This window comes from Schistocerca cancellata, chromosome 5, assembly GCF_023864275.1.
Source record: "Schistocerca cancellata isolate TAMUIC-IGC-003103 chromosome 5, iqSchCanc2.1, whole genome shotgun sequence".
NCBI classification, from domain to species: Eukaryota; Metazoa; Arthropoda; class Insecta; order Orthoptera; family Acrididae; genus Schistocerca; species Schistocerca cancellata.
This window is the reverse complement of record NC_064630.1, coordinates 153,210,946-153,227,043: the sequence shown is the minus strand read 5'-3', so window position 1 is coordinate 153,227,043 and position 16,098 is coordinate 153,210,946. Positions and strand designations below refer to the sequence as shown.

At 46.7% G+C, this 16,098-nt stretch overlaps 1 protein-coding gene across 1 annotated transcript in view; it reads right to left on the bottom strand.

Annotated features, from left to right (window-relative positions):
* The window catches only part of LOC126187612 (serine/arginine repetitive matrix protein 1-like), a 459,987-nt gene that overhangs the window by 28,559 nt on the left and 415,330 nt on the right, over positions 1 to 16,098 (bottom strand). The window contains exons 3-4 of the mRNA XM_049928804.1: positions 12,395 to 12,717; positions 477 to 1,047 (exon numbers count right to left, since the gene is read on the bottom strand). Coding sequence (XP_049784761.1) covers positions 477 to 1,047; positions 12,395 to 12,717 — 894 coding nt within the window. The remainder of the gene's footprint in view (positions 1 to 476; positions 1,048 to 12,394; positions 12,718 to 16,098) is intronic.

Here is a 16,098-nt window from a genome sequence, read left to right as displayed (position 1 = left end):
AAATGTTCGACTGCTGCCCTGGCCAGCACATTCTCCAGATCTCTTACGAACTGAAAAAGTCTGGCCGAGCAACTGGCTCGTCACAATACGCGAGTCACTACTCTTGATGAACTGTGGTATCGTGTTGAAGCTGCATGGGAGCTGTACCTGTACACGCCATCCAAGCTCTGTTTGACTCAATGCCCAGGCGTATCAAGGCCGTTATTACGGTCAGACGTGGTTGTTCTGGGTACTGATTTCTCAGGATCTATGCACCCAAATTGCGTGAAAATGTAATCACATGTCAGTTCTAGTATAATATATTTGTCCAATGAATACCCGTTTATCATCTGCATTTCTTCTTGGTGTAGCAATTTTAATGGCCAGTAGTGTATAATCATATAATAAAGGATCCTTTTTTCTATGTATTACGAACAGTGGAAAGCGAGCAGTACAGTGAGAGGCGCGAAGCGACAGAGTGCGAGGTGCATACCGACCTCGGACCTGCGGACGGTGGTCTTGGCCGGCTGCGGCCTGCGCGCCGCCGGAGCCGCTGCAGCCGCCCCCTTGGGCCTGGCCCCCGGCGCCGCCCCCGGCTTGCCCGCGGCGTACGTCTTGAAGCGGTCGGGCCGCTCCTCGGCGAGCTGCACCGGCGCGCGCGCCGGGCCGCCCACGTTGGGCAGCTTCTGGAACACGAACGACGTGCTGGCGTCCACGGCGGCGTCCAGCTCCGCCCCGGCCTCGGGCTCTCCCTCGTCCGGCTCGTCGTCGAAGGGCGGCGGCGTCGCCGGCGGCGAGAAGTCGTCCAGGTAGCGCTGCAGCTCGGCGTCCTGCGCCTCCGCCGTGTCTGCGGCCTGTGGCTCCGGCTCCGGTTCTGGCTCTGGAGGGGGGCTGGGCGCCTGCGGCGGCGGCGGGGGCGGCCGCGCCTGGCTCTTGGCCCTGCGCAGCGGCTGGTGCGCCTGCGGGGGCGGCGCCGCGGCTCTGAGGCCCAATCCGGCGCCGGCGCCGTTGCGGTCCAGGCTCACCGCGCCGCGAGACTTGGACACCGTCTTGTGCGCTGCTGCGTTCCTGCCACGCAGTAATAATAATGAAAACCTCCTATTAGGAACACCTCGTACACTTTAATATTACTGTCAAACAAAAAGAGAAATACACCGTGTGTCAGAAATATAGTGTTGCACTGCAATGATGAAGCACCGCAAATAATGAAAATTTACATCCAGTTTAATTCAGGAGGAACATCACACACACTGGTGTCCAAAATTAAAGCGACAGACGGGAATTTTTCAAGGTTGCGTTTATTTTGGCACAAAACAGTATAAACATGTGATAGTAATGTAGAAACAATGTGAAGAACACATCTACATCTACATCTACATCCATACTCCGCAAGCCACCTGACGGTGTGTGGCGGAGGGTACCTTGAGTACCTCTATCGGTTCTCCCTTCTATTCCAGTCTCGTATTGTTCGTGGAAAGAAGGATTGTCGGTATGCCTCTGTGTGGGCTCTAATCTCTCTGATTTTATCCTCATGGTCTCTTCGCGAGATATACGTAGGAGGGAGCAATATACTGCTTGACTCTTCGGTGAAGGTATGTTCTCGAAACTTTGACAAAAGCCCGTACCGAGCTACTGAGCGTCTCTCCTGCAGAGTCTTCCACTGGAGTTTATCTATCATCTCCGTAACGCTTTCGCGATTACTGAATGATCCTGTAACGAAGCGCGCTGCTCTCCGTTGGATCTTCTCTATATCTTCTATCAACCCTATCTGGTACGGATCCCACACCGCTGAGCAGTATTCAAGCAGTGGGCGAACAAGCGTACTGTAACCTACTTCCTTTGTTTTCGGATTGCATTTCCTTAGGATTCTTCCAATGAATCTCAGTCTGGCATCTGCTTTACCGACGCTCAACATTATATGATCATTCAATTTTAAATCACTCCTAATGCGTACTCCCAGATAATTTATGGTATTAACTGCTTCCAGTTGCTGACCTTCTATTTTGTAGCTAAATGATAAAGGATCTATCTTTCTGTGTATTCGCAGCACATTACTCTTGTCTACATTGAGATTCAATTGCCATTCCCTGCACCATGCGTCAATTCGTTGCAAATCCTCCTGCATTTCAGTACAATTTTCCATTGTTACAACCTCTCGATACACCACAGCATCATCTGCAAAAAGCCTCAGTGAACTTCCGATGTCATCCACCAGGTCATTTATGTATATTGTGAATAGCAACGGTCCTATGACACTCCCCTGCGGCACACCTGAAATCACTCTTACTTCGGAGGACTTCTCTCCATTGAGAATGACATGCTGCGTCCTGTTATCTAGGAACTCCTCAATCCAATCACACAATTGGTCTGATAGTCCATATGCTCTTACTTTGTTCATTAAACAACTGTGGGGAACTGTATCGAACGCCTTGCGGAAGTCAAGAAACACGGCATCTACCTGTGAACCCGTGTCTATGGCCCTCTGAGTCTCGTGGACGAATAGCGCGAGCTGGGTTTCACATGACCGTCTTTTTCGAAACCCATGCTAATTCCTACAGAGTAGATTTCTAGTCTCCAGAAAAGTCATTATACTCGAACACAATACGTGTTCCAAAATTCTACAACTGATCGACGTTAGAGATATAGGTCTATAGTTTTGTACATCTGTTCGACGTCCCTTCTTGAAAACGGGGATGACCTGTGCCCTTTTCCAATCCTTTGGAACGCTACGCTCTTCTAGAGACCTACGGTACACCGCTGCAAGAAGGGGGGCAAGTTTCTTCGCGTACTCTGTGTAAAATTGAACTGGTATCCCATCAGGTCCAGAGGCCTTTCCTCTTTTGAGCGATTTTAATTGTTTCTCTATCCCTCTGTCGTCTATTTCGATATCTACCATTTTGTCATCTGTGCGACAATCTAGAGAAGGAACTACAGTGCAATCTTCCTCTGTGAAACAACTTTGGAAAAAGACATTTAGTATTTCGGCCTTTAGTCCGTCATCCTCTGTTTCAGTACCATCTCGGTCACAGAGTGTCTGGACATTTTGTTTTGATCCACCTACCGCTTTGACATAAGACCAAAATTTCTTAGGATTTTCTGCCAAGTCAGTACATAGTACTTTACTTTCAAATTCATTGAACGCCTCTCGCATAGCCCTCCTCACACTACATTTCGCTTCGCGTAATTTTTGTTTGTCTGCAAGGCTTTGGCTATGTTTATGATTGCTGTGAAGTTCCCTTTGCTTCCGCAGCAGTTTTCTAACTCGGTTGTTGTACCACGGTGGCTCTTTTCCATCTCTTACGATCTTGCTTGGCACATACTCATCTAACGCATTATGTACGACGGTTTTGAACTTTGTCCACTGATCCTCAACACTATCTGTACTTGAGACAAAACTTTTGTGTTGAGCCGTCAGGGACTCTGAAATCTGCTTTTTGTCACTTTTTCTAAACAGAAAAATCTTCCTACCCTTTTTAATATTCCTATTTACGGCTGAAATCATCGATGCCGTAACCGCTTTATGATCGCTGATTCCCTGTTCTGCATTAACTTTTTCAAATAGTTCGGGTCTGTTTGTCACCAGAAGGTCTAATATGTTATCGCCACGGGTCGGTTCTCTGTTTAACTGCTCAAGGTAGTTTTCAGATAAAGCACTTAAAAAAATTTCACTGGATTCTTTGTCCCTGCCACCCGTTATGAACGTCTGAGTCTCCCAGTCTATATCAGGCAAATTAAAATCTCCACCCAGAACTATAACATGGTCTAATATGTTATCGCCACGGGTCGGTTCTCTGTTTAACTGCTCAAGGTAGTTTTCAGATAAAGCACTTAAAAAAATTTCACTGGATTCTTTGTCCCTGCCACCCGTTATGAACGTCTGAGTCTCCCAGTCTATATCAGGCAAATTAAAATCTCCACCCAGAACTATAACATGGTGGGGAAATCTACTCGAAATATTTTCCAAATTATCCTTCAGGTGCTCAGCCACAACAGCTGCTGAGCTAGGGGGCCTATAGAGACATCCAATTACCATGTCTGAGCCTGCTTTAACCGTGACCTTCACCCAAATCATTTCACATTTCGGATCTCCGTCAATTTCCTTCGATACTATTGCACTTCTTATCGCTATAAACACGCCTCCTCCTTCACTGTCCAGCCTGTCTCTGCGGTATACATTCCAATCTGAGTTTAGGATTTCATTACTGTTTACGTCTGGTTTCAGCCAACTTTCTGTCCCTAGTACTATATGGGCGTTGTGACCGTTTATTAATGAGAGCAGTTCTGGGACCTTTCTGTAGACGCTCCTGCAGTTTACTATTAGCACATTAATATTGTTATTCCCTGTTGCATTTTGCCTACTCCTACCTTGCCGCATCTCAGTAGGCGTCTTGTCGGGCCTAGGGAGGGGATTCTCTAACCTAAAAAACCCCCATGTGCACTCCACACGTACTCTGCTACCCTTGTAGCCGCTTCCGGCGTGTAGTGCACGCCTGACCTATTCAGGGGGACCCTACATTTGTCCACCAGATAGCGGAGGTCGAGAAATTTGCACCCCAGATCTCCGCAGAATCATCTGAGCCTCTGGTTTAAGCCTTCCACTCGGCTCCAAACCAGAGGACCGCGATCGGTTCTGGGAACGATACAGCAAATAGTTAGCTCTGATTTCACCCCGCGAGCGAGGCTTTCCGCCTTCACCAATTCCGCCAACCGCCTGTACGAACTGAGGATGACGTCTGAACCCAGACGGCAGGAGTCATTGGTGCCGACATGAGCAACAATTTGCAGTCGGGTGCACCCAGTGCTCTCTATCGCCGCCGGCAGGGCCTCCTCCACATCTCGGATGAGACCCCCCGGCAAGCAGACAGAGTGAACACTGGCCTTCTTCCCCGACCTTCCCGCTATTTCCCTAAGGGGCTCCATCACCCGCCTAACGTTGGAGCTCCCAATAACTAAAATACCCCTCCCCCCGTGTGCCTGCTCGGACTTTGCTGAAGGAGCAGCCACATGTCCACTCACAGGCAGAGCGGGCGATGCCACACGGCCAGCCTCCACATTGACCCTCCGCCTCGTGCGCCGCGAACGCCGCTGAACCCGCCACTCCCCTTGGGGAGAGGGTGGCCCAACCGCGCCCGGTACCCGCGAAGATGTCTCGACAGCAGGGACAGTGGGTGAAGCATGTAACACCTGGGGTGTACCTTGCGACGCACCAGACTCCCCACTGCCGCTACACTCCGAGGCAACAGCCTGAAGACGGCTGACCGCGGCCATCAACACGCTCAGCTGTTCGCGAACAGTGGCCAGCTCCTCCTGCGTCCGTACACAGCAGTCACACATCCTATCCATCCTAAGAAATCAATTTACTGAAGAGAGTTAATCAACCTTTAACTAGACTGCTAATTCACTAAAGGCGGCTGTTTATTCACTAAACTGTGGTTGCTAGCCACTTCTTGTAGAAAACAATGAAAATAGCACTACGTGTCTCTGGACTGTATTGAAAACAAACACTAGCACTACTGGCACTATGGTTGACTAAAGGGACTCTCTCTGACTGTATTCAAAACAAACACGAAATCTATGGAACACTATTAATAGCACCCGACAATTAATGCTTCCTAAAAGCAAAAACACACGGAAGAAGAAGTGACAAGTAAGAAAAATACAGTTAATAATTAAATTAAGGTAGCTCGCTGCACAGCAGACGTGAGGCAGGCGGCAGTTACGACGACAGATGTAAGCAACTGCAACATGAAACTCCCTGGCTAATTAAAACTGTGTGCCGTACCGAGACTCGAACTAGAGGTCTTTGCCTGTCGCGGGCAAGTGCTCTACCAACTGAGCTATCCAAGAAAGGTAGGAGACGAGGTACTGGCAGAAGTAAAGCTGTGAGGACGGGGCGTGAGTCGTGCATGGGTATCTCAGTTGGTAGAGCACTTGCCCGCTAAAGGCAGAGTTCGAGTCTCGGTCCGGCACACAGTTTTAATCTTCCAGGAAGTTTCATATCCGTGCACACTCCGCTGCAGAGTGAAAATCTCATTCTGGAAACATACCCCCGGCTGTGTCTAAACCATGTCTCCGCAATATCCTTTCTTTCAGGAGTGCTAGTTCTGCAAGGTTCGCAGGAGAGCTTCTGTAAAGTTTGGAAGGTAGGAGACGAGATACTGGCAGAAGTAAAGCTGCGAGAACGGGGCGTGAGTAGTGCTTGGGTAGCTCAGTTGGTGTGTGTTACAGTTGGTGCAGTGGATAGAGTTTTTAGCTACCCTCTGTAATAAAAAAAACTGAGTGAACGGATAAAAGAACAACTTGAACGGGTGTCATGAGACGTCCTCCCCGAATATATACAACGAACAAAATGAAACAAAATGAAATCAACAAAGAATTAAAAAAAGTAGGAGACGAGATACTGGCAGAAGTAAAGCTGCGAGAACGGGGCGTGAGTAGTGCTTGGGTAGCTCAGTTGGTGTGTGTTACAGTTGGTGCAGTGGATAGAGTTTTTAGCTACCCTCAGTAATAAAAAAAACTGAGTGAACGGATAAAAGAACAACTTGAACGGGTGTCATGAGACGTCCTCCCCGAATATATACAACGAACAAAATGAAACAAAATGAAATCAACAAAGAATTAAAAAAAATAGTTGATAGAGCACTTGTCCGCGAAAGGCAAAGGTCCCGAGTTCGAGTCTCGGTCCGGCACACAGTTTTAATCTGCCAGGAAGTTTCATATCAACGCGCACTCCGCTGCAGCGTGAAAATCTCATTCTGGAAACTGCAACATGCATAACGGTAGACAGAAACTTTCTTTGTTTTTCTCCAACTTAGCGGCCGCGCGGGATAGCCGCGGGCTTCAAGGCGCCTTGCCACGGTTCGCGCGGCTCCCCCGACGCAAGTTCAAGTCCTCACTCGGGCATGGGTATGTGTGTTGTCCTTAAGTTGGGTTAAGCAGTGTGTAAACCTAGGGACCAATGACCTCAGCAGTCTGGTTCCACAGGAACTCACCACCACCACCACTACCACCAACTTAACGGATTTGTACACAAATTCTGACAACTGGTTTGTGTGCTCATTATAGGTTGTGACCACCTGTGGCAGCAATGGAGACCTGAAGACGACGGGGCATACTGTCAATGATGTCATAAACCTCACGTTGAGGCAATAACGCCCGTCCTTCCTGCAGAACTGCTCGCAACTCTCAGGGAATGGTTGCTGAGTGATGACGTGATGGAACCTGTCTCCGTACTGCATCCCAGACATGCTCTATGGGATTCAAATGGGGAGAGCGAGCAGGCCACGCCATGCGTGCAGCATCTTCCACTTTCAAGAAAACATCAACCAACCGTGCTCATGAGGTCGAGCATTATCGCTCATCAGTACGAAGTCCGGGTCCACAGCACCTCGTGACAACTGCACATCATGTCCGAAGATCTCGTCACAATACCTGACAGCAGTTAAACCTTGCCAACTCGTACAATTTCACGAAGAGGTGATCGACCTGTCAACACAATCCCACAACAAAAATTCAAATGCCTCCAAGCACTATGGGACTTAACATCTGAGGTCATCAGACCTCTAGACTTAGAACTACTTAAACGTAACAACCTGAGGACATCACACACAACCATGCCCGAGGCACGATTCGAGCCTGCGACCGTAGCAGCAGCGTGGTTCCGGACTGAAGCGCCTAGAACCGCTCGGCCACCGCGGCCGGCCCAGCCCACAACATTAGGGATTCTCCTCGACATTGGTATCTTCCACAACGTTTGGGTCCCAAAATCGGGTTCTTTCGGATGTTAATCCGTCGAGAATCACTCTCCAGACGAAATCGGGACTCATCTGTGAAAAAAACATTGGTCCACTGTTCGACAGTCCAGGTGGCATATTGACGACTCCACTCTTAGACGTTCCGTTCTGTGAAGACGCGTCAGAGGTACACATGCAGTACGTCTCCAACAATAAAGGCCACTCTGCCGAAGCCTTCTGTAACCATTTGCCTCGAGGCAACACGTCCAGTGAATGCTGCAAGCAGATGTCAGTTGCCTTGCAGTACTACGGCGGTACCGTCGTGCTCTTACGGCCAAAGACGGTTCTATCTTTCTGACGTTACACGTGGTCGACCCTGCCCTGGTCTTCAGGATACAGCTTCGGTCGCTATAAAATGTCGCCACATCTGAGAAACAACTGCACGATTCACGTTAAACCATCGGACACCAGTTTGCGACTGTCCTGTTTCCATTCTTCCTATGGCCTTCCACCGCATTGTGTCTGGTAGCAGTCTTCTCTGTGCCCTACTGCACAGTCTGTGACGGTATACACAGCGATTCCCGATGTGGGACTACCTGGCAAACATTACCCTGTCTGACAGGTGCCCTGATGTCATCGTTGGCATGGTTCTCCATTGACCAGAACGCAATCTTCCGGACAGAAAACGACCTTACTGACATCTGTTGAGAGTCTGTATGATTATATCGTGAATTAGACACGGAACGGGGAAATAGCGGTTTGTTGCTTTAATTTAGGACACCAGTGTAATTTGTGAGGTTACACTTCAAGCAAAAATAAACCGAAAAAGTCCTATGAACATGTGTCCGATTTTCGATCGTTAAGGAACTGGAGCAGACTGAAGACTACACACATCCATGAATGATTATGAAATCAAATGTTAATATTACTTACCGAAATGCTGCGTAGGCGCTATGGTGGACAGAATGATGGTAGAACAGATGACTGACCCATCCTGCAAGAGGTATTCAAAATGTCCCCCTCCCAACTCAATGCACTTGTCAACGCGTTGGCTGGTGTGGTGTGTTGTACATCGATCATCATTTCGGCGGCTCGCCATTAATGCGGGAAACAGTGTCGGGATGCGAGCGACAAGTTCTTCATGTGCAACCACCTTCGTAGCGTACACATCCTCCTTTAACCAGTCCCACGACCAGAAGTCTTGTGGCGTTAAGTCGGGTCATCTGACAGGCCAGTTAATGGGTCCGCAACGGCCAATCCACTGTTGAGGGAATATGTTATTCAGATTCTGGGATACTTGCCGGTATAGTGAATCGGTGATCTATCATGTTGCTGACAAATTTTCCGTCGTTGCTCTAATGTCACGTCTTACGTAAGTGCGTGTAGGCCTTCTATGAGGAAATGTGCGTATGTTGCAGCTGTCATGCGATTTGGGACGAACACAGGCCCTAGCACCAAGTCATCAATCATATCACACCAGACGTTCACTGAGAACCTAACGTCGATTCTCGTTTCCTTAGTGTCATGTGGGGTCTCCATCACTCATGTATGATAATTGCGGGTGTTCATAATAGCATTGCATGTAAATGTAGCCTCACCTATAAAAAAAAATTGTACCGCACGACGTCTGTGTGCAGCCAACCATTCACAAAATTGCTGCCTGCTTACTGAGTACCTGGATGCATATGTTGCACAGGCTGCACATGGCATGAGTACAAGCCATCGGAATGTAAAGTAGCCACATTCGCGTTTGTGGATATAGAGCTGACTGCCAGTGCGCCCTGCACTGCTGTGGGACCCCATTGTATTTTTGTAATAATGCCTCTCCTTTGCTCAGCTGACTAGAGGGCCTCACATTCTGATGTTACGTGTTCACTGGCTAGCTTCCTAGATTTAGGTAATGTCTGAAAAAGCCTGGGAAATACCCTGGCATAGCGGATTCGACAATCAGGGAAACCACTCCGATCACAGCCCCGCAAGCACTGCCATTACAATACCCAGCCACAAACATGTCTGCGTATTCTGCATGGGTGAACGTATTCTTATTCACAGACACAATGGACCTGTTCAATTAAACAACACTCTAGCACGACACGCACACGACTGACGACTGCTCCAACCCATAATTGTACGTACAATGGATGCGCTTGCCGCTGTTACCTCGGTGCGACCTCACAGCGCTGCCATCTGTTGGAGAACCCCCACACCTCTTGCAGGATGGATCAGTCATCTGTCACCGCATTATTCTGTCCACCACAGCAAAATGGTTCAAATGTCTCTGAGCACTGTGGGACTTAACTTCTGAGGTCATCAGTCCCCTAGAACTTAGAACTACTTAAACCTAACTAACCTAAGGAAATCACACACATCCATGCCCAAGGCAGGATTCGAACCTGCGACCGTAGCGGTCGCGCGGTTCCAGATTGTAGCGCCTAGAACCGCTCGGCCACCCCAGCCGGCCAACCACAGCATTTCGATAAGTAATATTCACACTTATCTTCATAATCATTCATGGACGTGTGCAATCTTCAACCTGCTCCAGTTTCATAGCGATTGAAAATTTGACACATGTTCATAGGACTTTTTCGGTTTATTTTTACATGTAGACTCACTTCACAAATTATGGGAGATCCAGGAGGAATCACCGTGTGTTGTGCGTACACAGTATAGTAGGAACAATAGGCCATAATCTTTTCAGGTGACTTAAGAGTAGTGGTCGTCAAAGTGCGGCCCGCGAGCCGCATGTGGTCCGAATCGAATATTCTTGCGGTCCGCTGCTCTCAGCTGTATTTTATACAAAACATTCATCTAGCAAGTGACAGCCGAATCCAAAAACATCAACCAACGCTACGAGTTTCTTTTACGTGTGTAGTTTTCCTGCTCATTAACAAACAAAAATATTAAAAGAGACTAATATTTTAAGATGTGCTTAATTTTTAATTGGTGCTAGCGGATTCGACCGTGACCTACGTATAGTTGGCCGCTCACTTCACCGGCTGAGGGATAATTAGCGCGGCCACAGCGAGGTTAGACAAGGCGGAATGTCTTAACGTTTGACCTCCAGTACTGACAACTCGGGCGTGCGCGACGCTTACAAATCTGTTCCTACGGTATAAGTTTTCACACAGAAGCAGCATGGATTCGTGAATGGTCATTATAGAGACGTCTTCCTCAAATGCGGTACATACTTGCAGTATTATGCAATATGCAACATGAAATTACATTAAATTAAGGCTGTTGTAACACAACGCAAAGAGTAGAAGAAAAATGACATTCAAAACATTTATGATCGTGTCTCATTTTGAGTAACCTATTTGAATATATGTACAGTTACTGCTATTAATCATCCGCTCACACAATCAACAACAACAGCAACACTTTATCCGTCAGTTACAGTGTCACGGCTTTGGGAACGTTGAGAGTGGCAGCAATTAGAAACAGAGGACACTCGACACGAAGTGTTCCGAACGATATCGACTTTTAACGATCAGTCCTTGGGGGCTGGTAGCCAACTTTTCGCGTCCTTGCGACAGCTAATCTATTGTGGACTCATAACATACTACTTTATGTAGATTACCAATGAATAATAAGATCGGTTTAACATCGAGTATAGATTTAAGTGTCAGGAAGTCGTATCTGAAAGTAAAGAATGGAACAAGAAGGAAAGAATTGAAGAAAAAAGGGAAGAATGGAAGAAGGAAGGAAAGAATGGAAGAAGGAACGAATGGAAGAAAGAAGGAAAGAATGGAAGAAAAAAGAAAAGAATGGAACAAGATGGAAAGAATGGAAGAAAAAAGGAAAGAACGGAAGAAAAAAGGAAAGAACGGAAGAAAAAAGGAAAGAATGGAGGAAAGAAAGAAACAATGGAGGAAAGAAGAAAAGAATGGAAGAAAGACGAAAAAAACAGAAGAAAGAAGGAAAAAACGGAAGAAAGAAGGAAAGAATGGAAGAAAGAAGGAAAGAATGGAAGAAAGAAGGAAAGAATGGAAGAAAGAAGGAAAGAATGGAAGAAGGAAGGAATAGAAGAAAGAAGGAAAGAATGGAAGAAGAAAGAAGGAAAGAATGGAAGAAGAAAGAAAGGAATGGAACAAAAAAAGAAAAGAATGGAACAAAAAAGGAAAGAATGGAAGGAAGAAGGAAATAATGGAGGAAAGAAGAAAAGAACGGAAGAAAGAAGGAAAGAAAGGAAGAAAAAAGGAAAGAATGGAAGAAAGAAGGAAACAATGGAGGAAAGAATAAAAGAACGGAAGAAAGACGAAAAGAACGGAAGAAAGAAGGAAAGAACGGAAGAAAGAAGGAAAGAATGGAAGAAGGAAGGAAAGAATGGAAGAAAGAAGGAAAAAATGGAAGAAGGAAGGAAAGAATGGAAGAAGGAAGGAATGGAAGAAGGAAGGAAAGAAAGAAAAGAATGGAAGAAGGAAGGAATGGAAGAAGGAAGGAAAGAAAGAAAAGAATGGAAGAATGGATGAATGTTTGTATTGACCGATTGATGCTGGATGGATGGATATTTTAACCGATTGATGCTGGACGGATATATTAAATGACGAATGCTGGATGGATAGATCGATGATATGGTTGAATGATGATGGATCGATTGGATGACGGATCCTATAAAAATGGTGATCCTCACTATGTCTTGTACACACAGAATATCTACAAATGATTGGACTTTTGAGACGTACTTGTTGATGGGTTCCAGCGGGTAGCTGCGGTCCCAGCCGGGAGCGGCGGGCGCCGAGTTGTTCGGCTTGCGGCGCTCGTCGAACATCTGGCGCACGCGGCCGCCGCCGACGGCGCCGTTATTGTTGTTGTTGATGCCGTTGCTGAGGCTGGTGCGTACGCTGTTGTTGTTGGTGGTGAGCGTGCTGAAGGCGGCGGTGCTGAGGCTGGAGCTGAGCGAGGTGGAGCGCGTGACGACGCGGTCGAGGGCGCGCTGCTGCTGGCTCTCGTACAGCTGCAGCAGCTTCTGCTCCTTCTCCTGCAGCTGCCGCTGCTGGATGCGAGCCTGCGAACACAGGGCAGCCGTCGTACAGCGTAATAAGAATCCTCACAAACACACTACGGCTCCAAGCGTTTTATATTTCTTACATTTAAGTGGGATTAGTTGCCGACGACGAGAGAACCAAATATATGATCATGTCACGCCGACATGATTTCCCTACCACTAGCAATACACATGGACACAGTTTTAACAAAATGTCAGTTTGGTTTCCAGAAGGGTTTTTCAACGGAAAGTGCTATACAGGGTGTTACAAAAAGGTATGGACAAACTTTCAGGAAACATTCCTCACACACAAATAAAGAAAATATGTTATGTGGACATGTGTCCGGAAACGCTTAATTTCCATGTTAGAGCTCATTTTAGTTTCGTCAGTATTTACTGTACTTCCTCGATTCACCGCCAGTTGGCCCAATTGAAGGAAGGTAATGTTGACTTCGGTGCTTGTGTTGACATGCGACTCATTGCTCTACAGTATTAGCATCAAGCACATCAGTACGTAGCATCAACAGGTTAGTGTTCATCACGAACGTGGTTTTGCAGTCAGTGCAATGTTTACAAATGCGAAGTTGGCAGATGCCCATTTGATGTATGGATTAGCACGGGGCAATAGCCGTGGCGCGGTACGTTTGTATCGAGACAGATTTCCAGAACGAAGGTGTCCAGACAGGAAGACGTTCGAAGCAATTGATCGACGTCTTAGGGAGCACGGAACATTCCAGCCTATGACTCGCGACTGGGGAAGACCTAGAACGACGAGGACACCTGCAATGGACGAGGCAATTCTTCGTGCAGTTGACGATAACCCTAATGTCAGCGACAGAGAAGTTGCTGCTGTACAAGGTAACGTTGACCACGTCACTGTATGGAGAGTGCTACGGGAGAACCAGTTGTTTTCGTACCATGTACAGCGTGTGCAGGCAATATCAGCAGCTGATTGGCCTCCACGGGTACACTTCTGCGAATGGTTCATCCAACAATGTGTCAATCCTCATTTCAGTGCAAATGTTCTCTTTACGGATGAGGCTTCATTCCTACGTGATCAAATTGTAAATTTTCACAATCAACATGTGTGGGCTGACGAGAATCCGCACGCAGTCTACATCTACATCTACATCTACATGATTACTCTGCAATTCACATTTAAGTGCTTGGCAGAGGGTTCATCGAACCACAATCATACTATCTCTCTACCATTCCACTCCCGAACAAATGGTTCAAATGGCTCTGAGCACTATGCGACTTAACTTCTGAGGTCATCAGCCGCCTAGAACTTAGAACTAATTAAACGTAACTAACCTAAGGACATCACACACATCCATGCCCGAGGCAGGATTCGAACCTGCGTCCGTAGCGGTCGCTCGGCTCCAGGCTGTACCGCCCAGAACCGCGCGGTCACTACGGCCGGCCACTCCCGAACAGCGCGCGGGAAAAACGAACACCTAAACCTTTCTGATTTCTCTTATTTTATTTTGATGATCATTCCTACCTATGTAGGTTGGGCTCAACAAAATATTTTCGCATTCGGAAGAGAAAGTTAGTGACTGAAATTTCGTAAATAGATCTCGCCGAGACGAAAAACGTCTTTGCTTTAATGACTTCCATCCCAATTCGCGTATCATATCTGCCACACTCTCTCCCCTATTACGTGATAATACAAAACGAGCTGCCCTTTTCTGCACCCTTTCGATGTCCTCCGTCAAACCCACCTGGTAAGTATTCCACACCGCGCAGCAATATTCTAACAGAGGACGAACGAGTGTAGTGTAAGCTGTCTCTTTAGTGGACTTGTTGCATCTTCTAAGTGTCCTGCCAATGAAATACAACCTTTGGCTCGCCTTCCCCACAATATTATCTATGTGGTCTTTCCAACTGAAGTTGTTCGTAATTTTAACACCCAGGTACTTAGTTGAATTGACAGCCTTGAGAATTGTACTATTTATCGAATAATCGAATTCCAACAGATTTCTTTTGGAACTCATGTGGATCACCTTACACTTTTCGTTATTTAGCGTCAACTGCCACCTGCCACACCATACAGCAATCTTTTCTAAATCGCTTTGCAACTGATACTGGTCTTCGGATGACCTCACTAGACGGTAAACAGCATCATCTGCGAACAACCTAAGAGAACTGCTCAGATTGTCACCCAGGTAATTTATATAGATCAGGAACAGCAGAGGTCCCAGGACGCTTCCCTGGGGAACACCTGATATCACTTCAGTTGTGCAATCACGTTATCAACACAGATTTTCTGTGAACGTTTGGGCAGGCATTGTTGGTGATGTCTTGATTGGGCCCCATGTTCTTCCACCTACGCTCAATGGAGCACGTTATCATGATTTCATACGGGATACTCTACCTGTGCTGCTAGAACATGTGCCTTTACAAGTACGACACAACATGTGGTTCATGCACGATGGAGCACCTGCACATTTCAGTCGAAGTGTTCGTACGCTTCTCAACAATAGATTCGGCGACCGATGTATTGGTAGAGGAGGACCAATTCCATGGCCTCCACGCTCTCCTGACCTCAACCCTCTTGACTTTCATTTATGGGGGCATTTGAAAGCTCTTGACTACGCAACCCCGGTACCAAATGTAGGGACTCTTCGTGCTCGTATTGCGGCGGCTGTGATACAATACGTCATTCCCCAGGGCTGCATCAGCGCATCAGGGATTCCATGCGACGGAGGATGGATGCATGTATCCTCGCTTAACGGAGGACATTTTGAACATTTCCTGTAACAAAGTGTTTGAAGTCACGCTGGTACGTTCTGTTGCTGTGTGTTTCCATTCCATGATTAATGTGATTTGAAGAGAAGTAATAAAATGAGATATAACATGGAAAGTAAGCGTTTCCGGACACATGTCCACGTAACATATTTTCTTTCTTTGTGTGTGAGGAATGCTTCCTGAAAGTTTGCCCGTACCTTTTTGTAACACCCTGTATATACTTTCACTAATGAAATATTAAATGCTCTGAGTAACCGGAAGTCACCCGTTGGGATTTTTTTGTGATCTATCAATGGTTTTTGATTGTGTAAATCATGGAATACTTCTAGATAAGCTCAAGTAGTGTGGTATGAATGGGACAGTGCTCAAATGGTTTAAATCATACCTAACTGGAAGAGTGCAGAAAGTTGAAATAAACAGTTCACATAATATGCAAAAAACTGGTGATTTCTCAAACTGTGGAACAATCAAGAATGGGGTGCCGCAAGGTTCGGTCTTGGGTCCACTGCTGTTCTTAATATATATTAATAACTTGCCATTCTATATTCACGAAGATGAAAAGCTGGTACTTTTTACCGATGATTCAAGTATAGCTATCACACCCAACAGACAAGAATTAACTGGTGAAATTGTAAAGGATGTTTTTCAGAA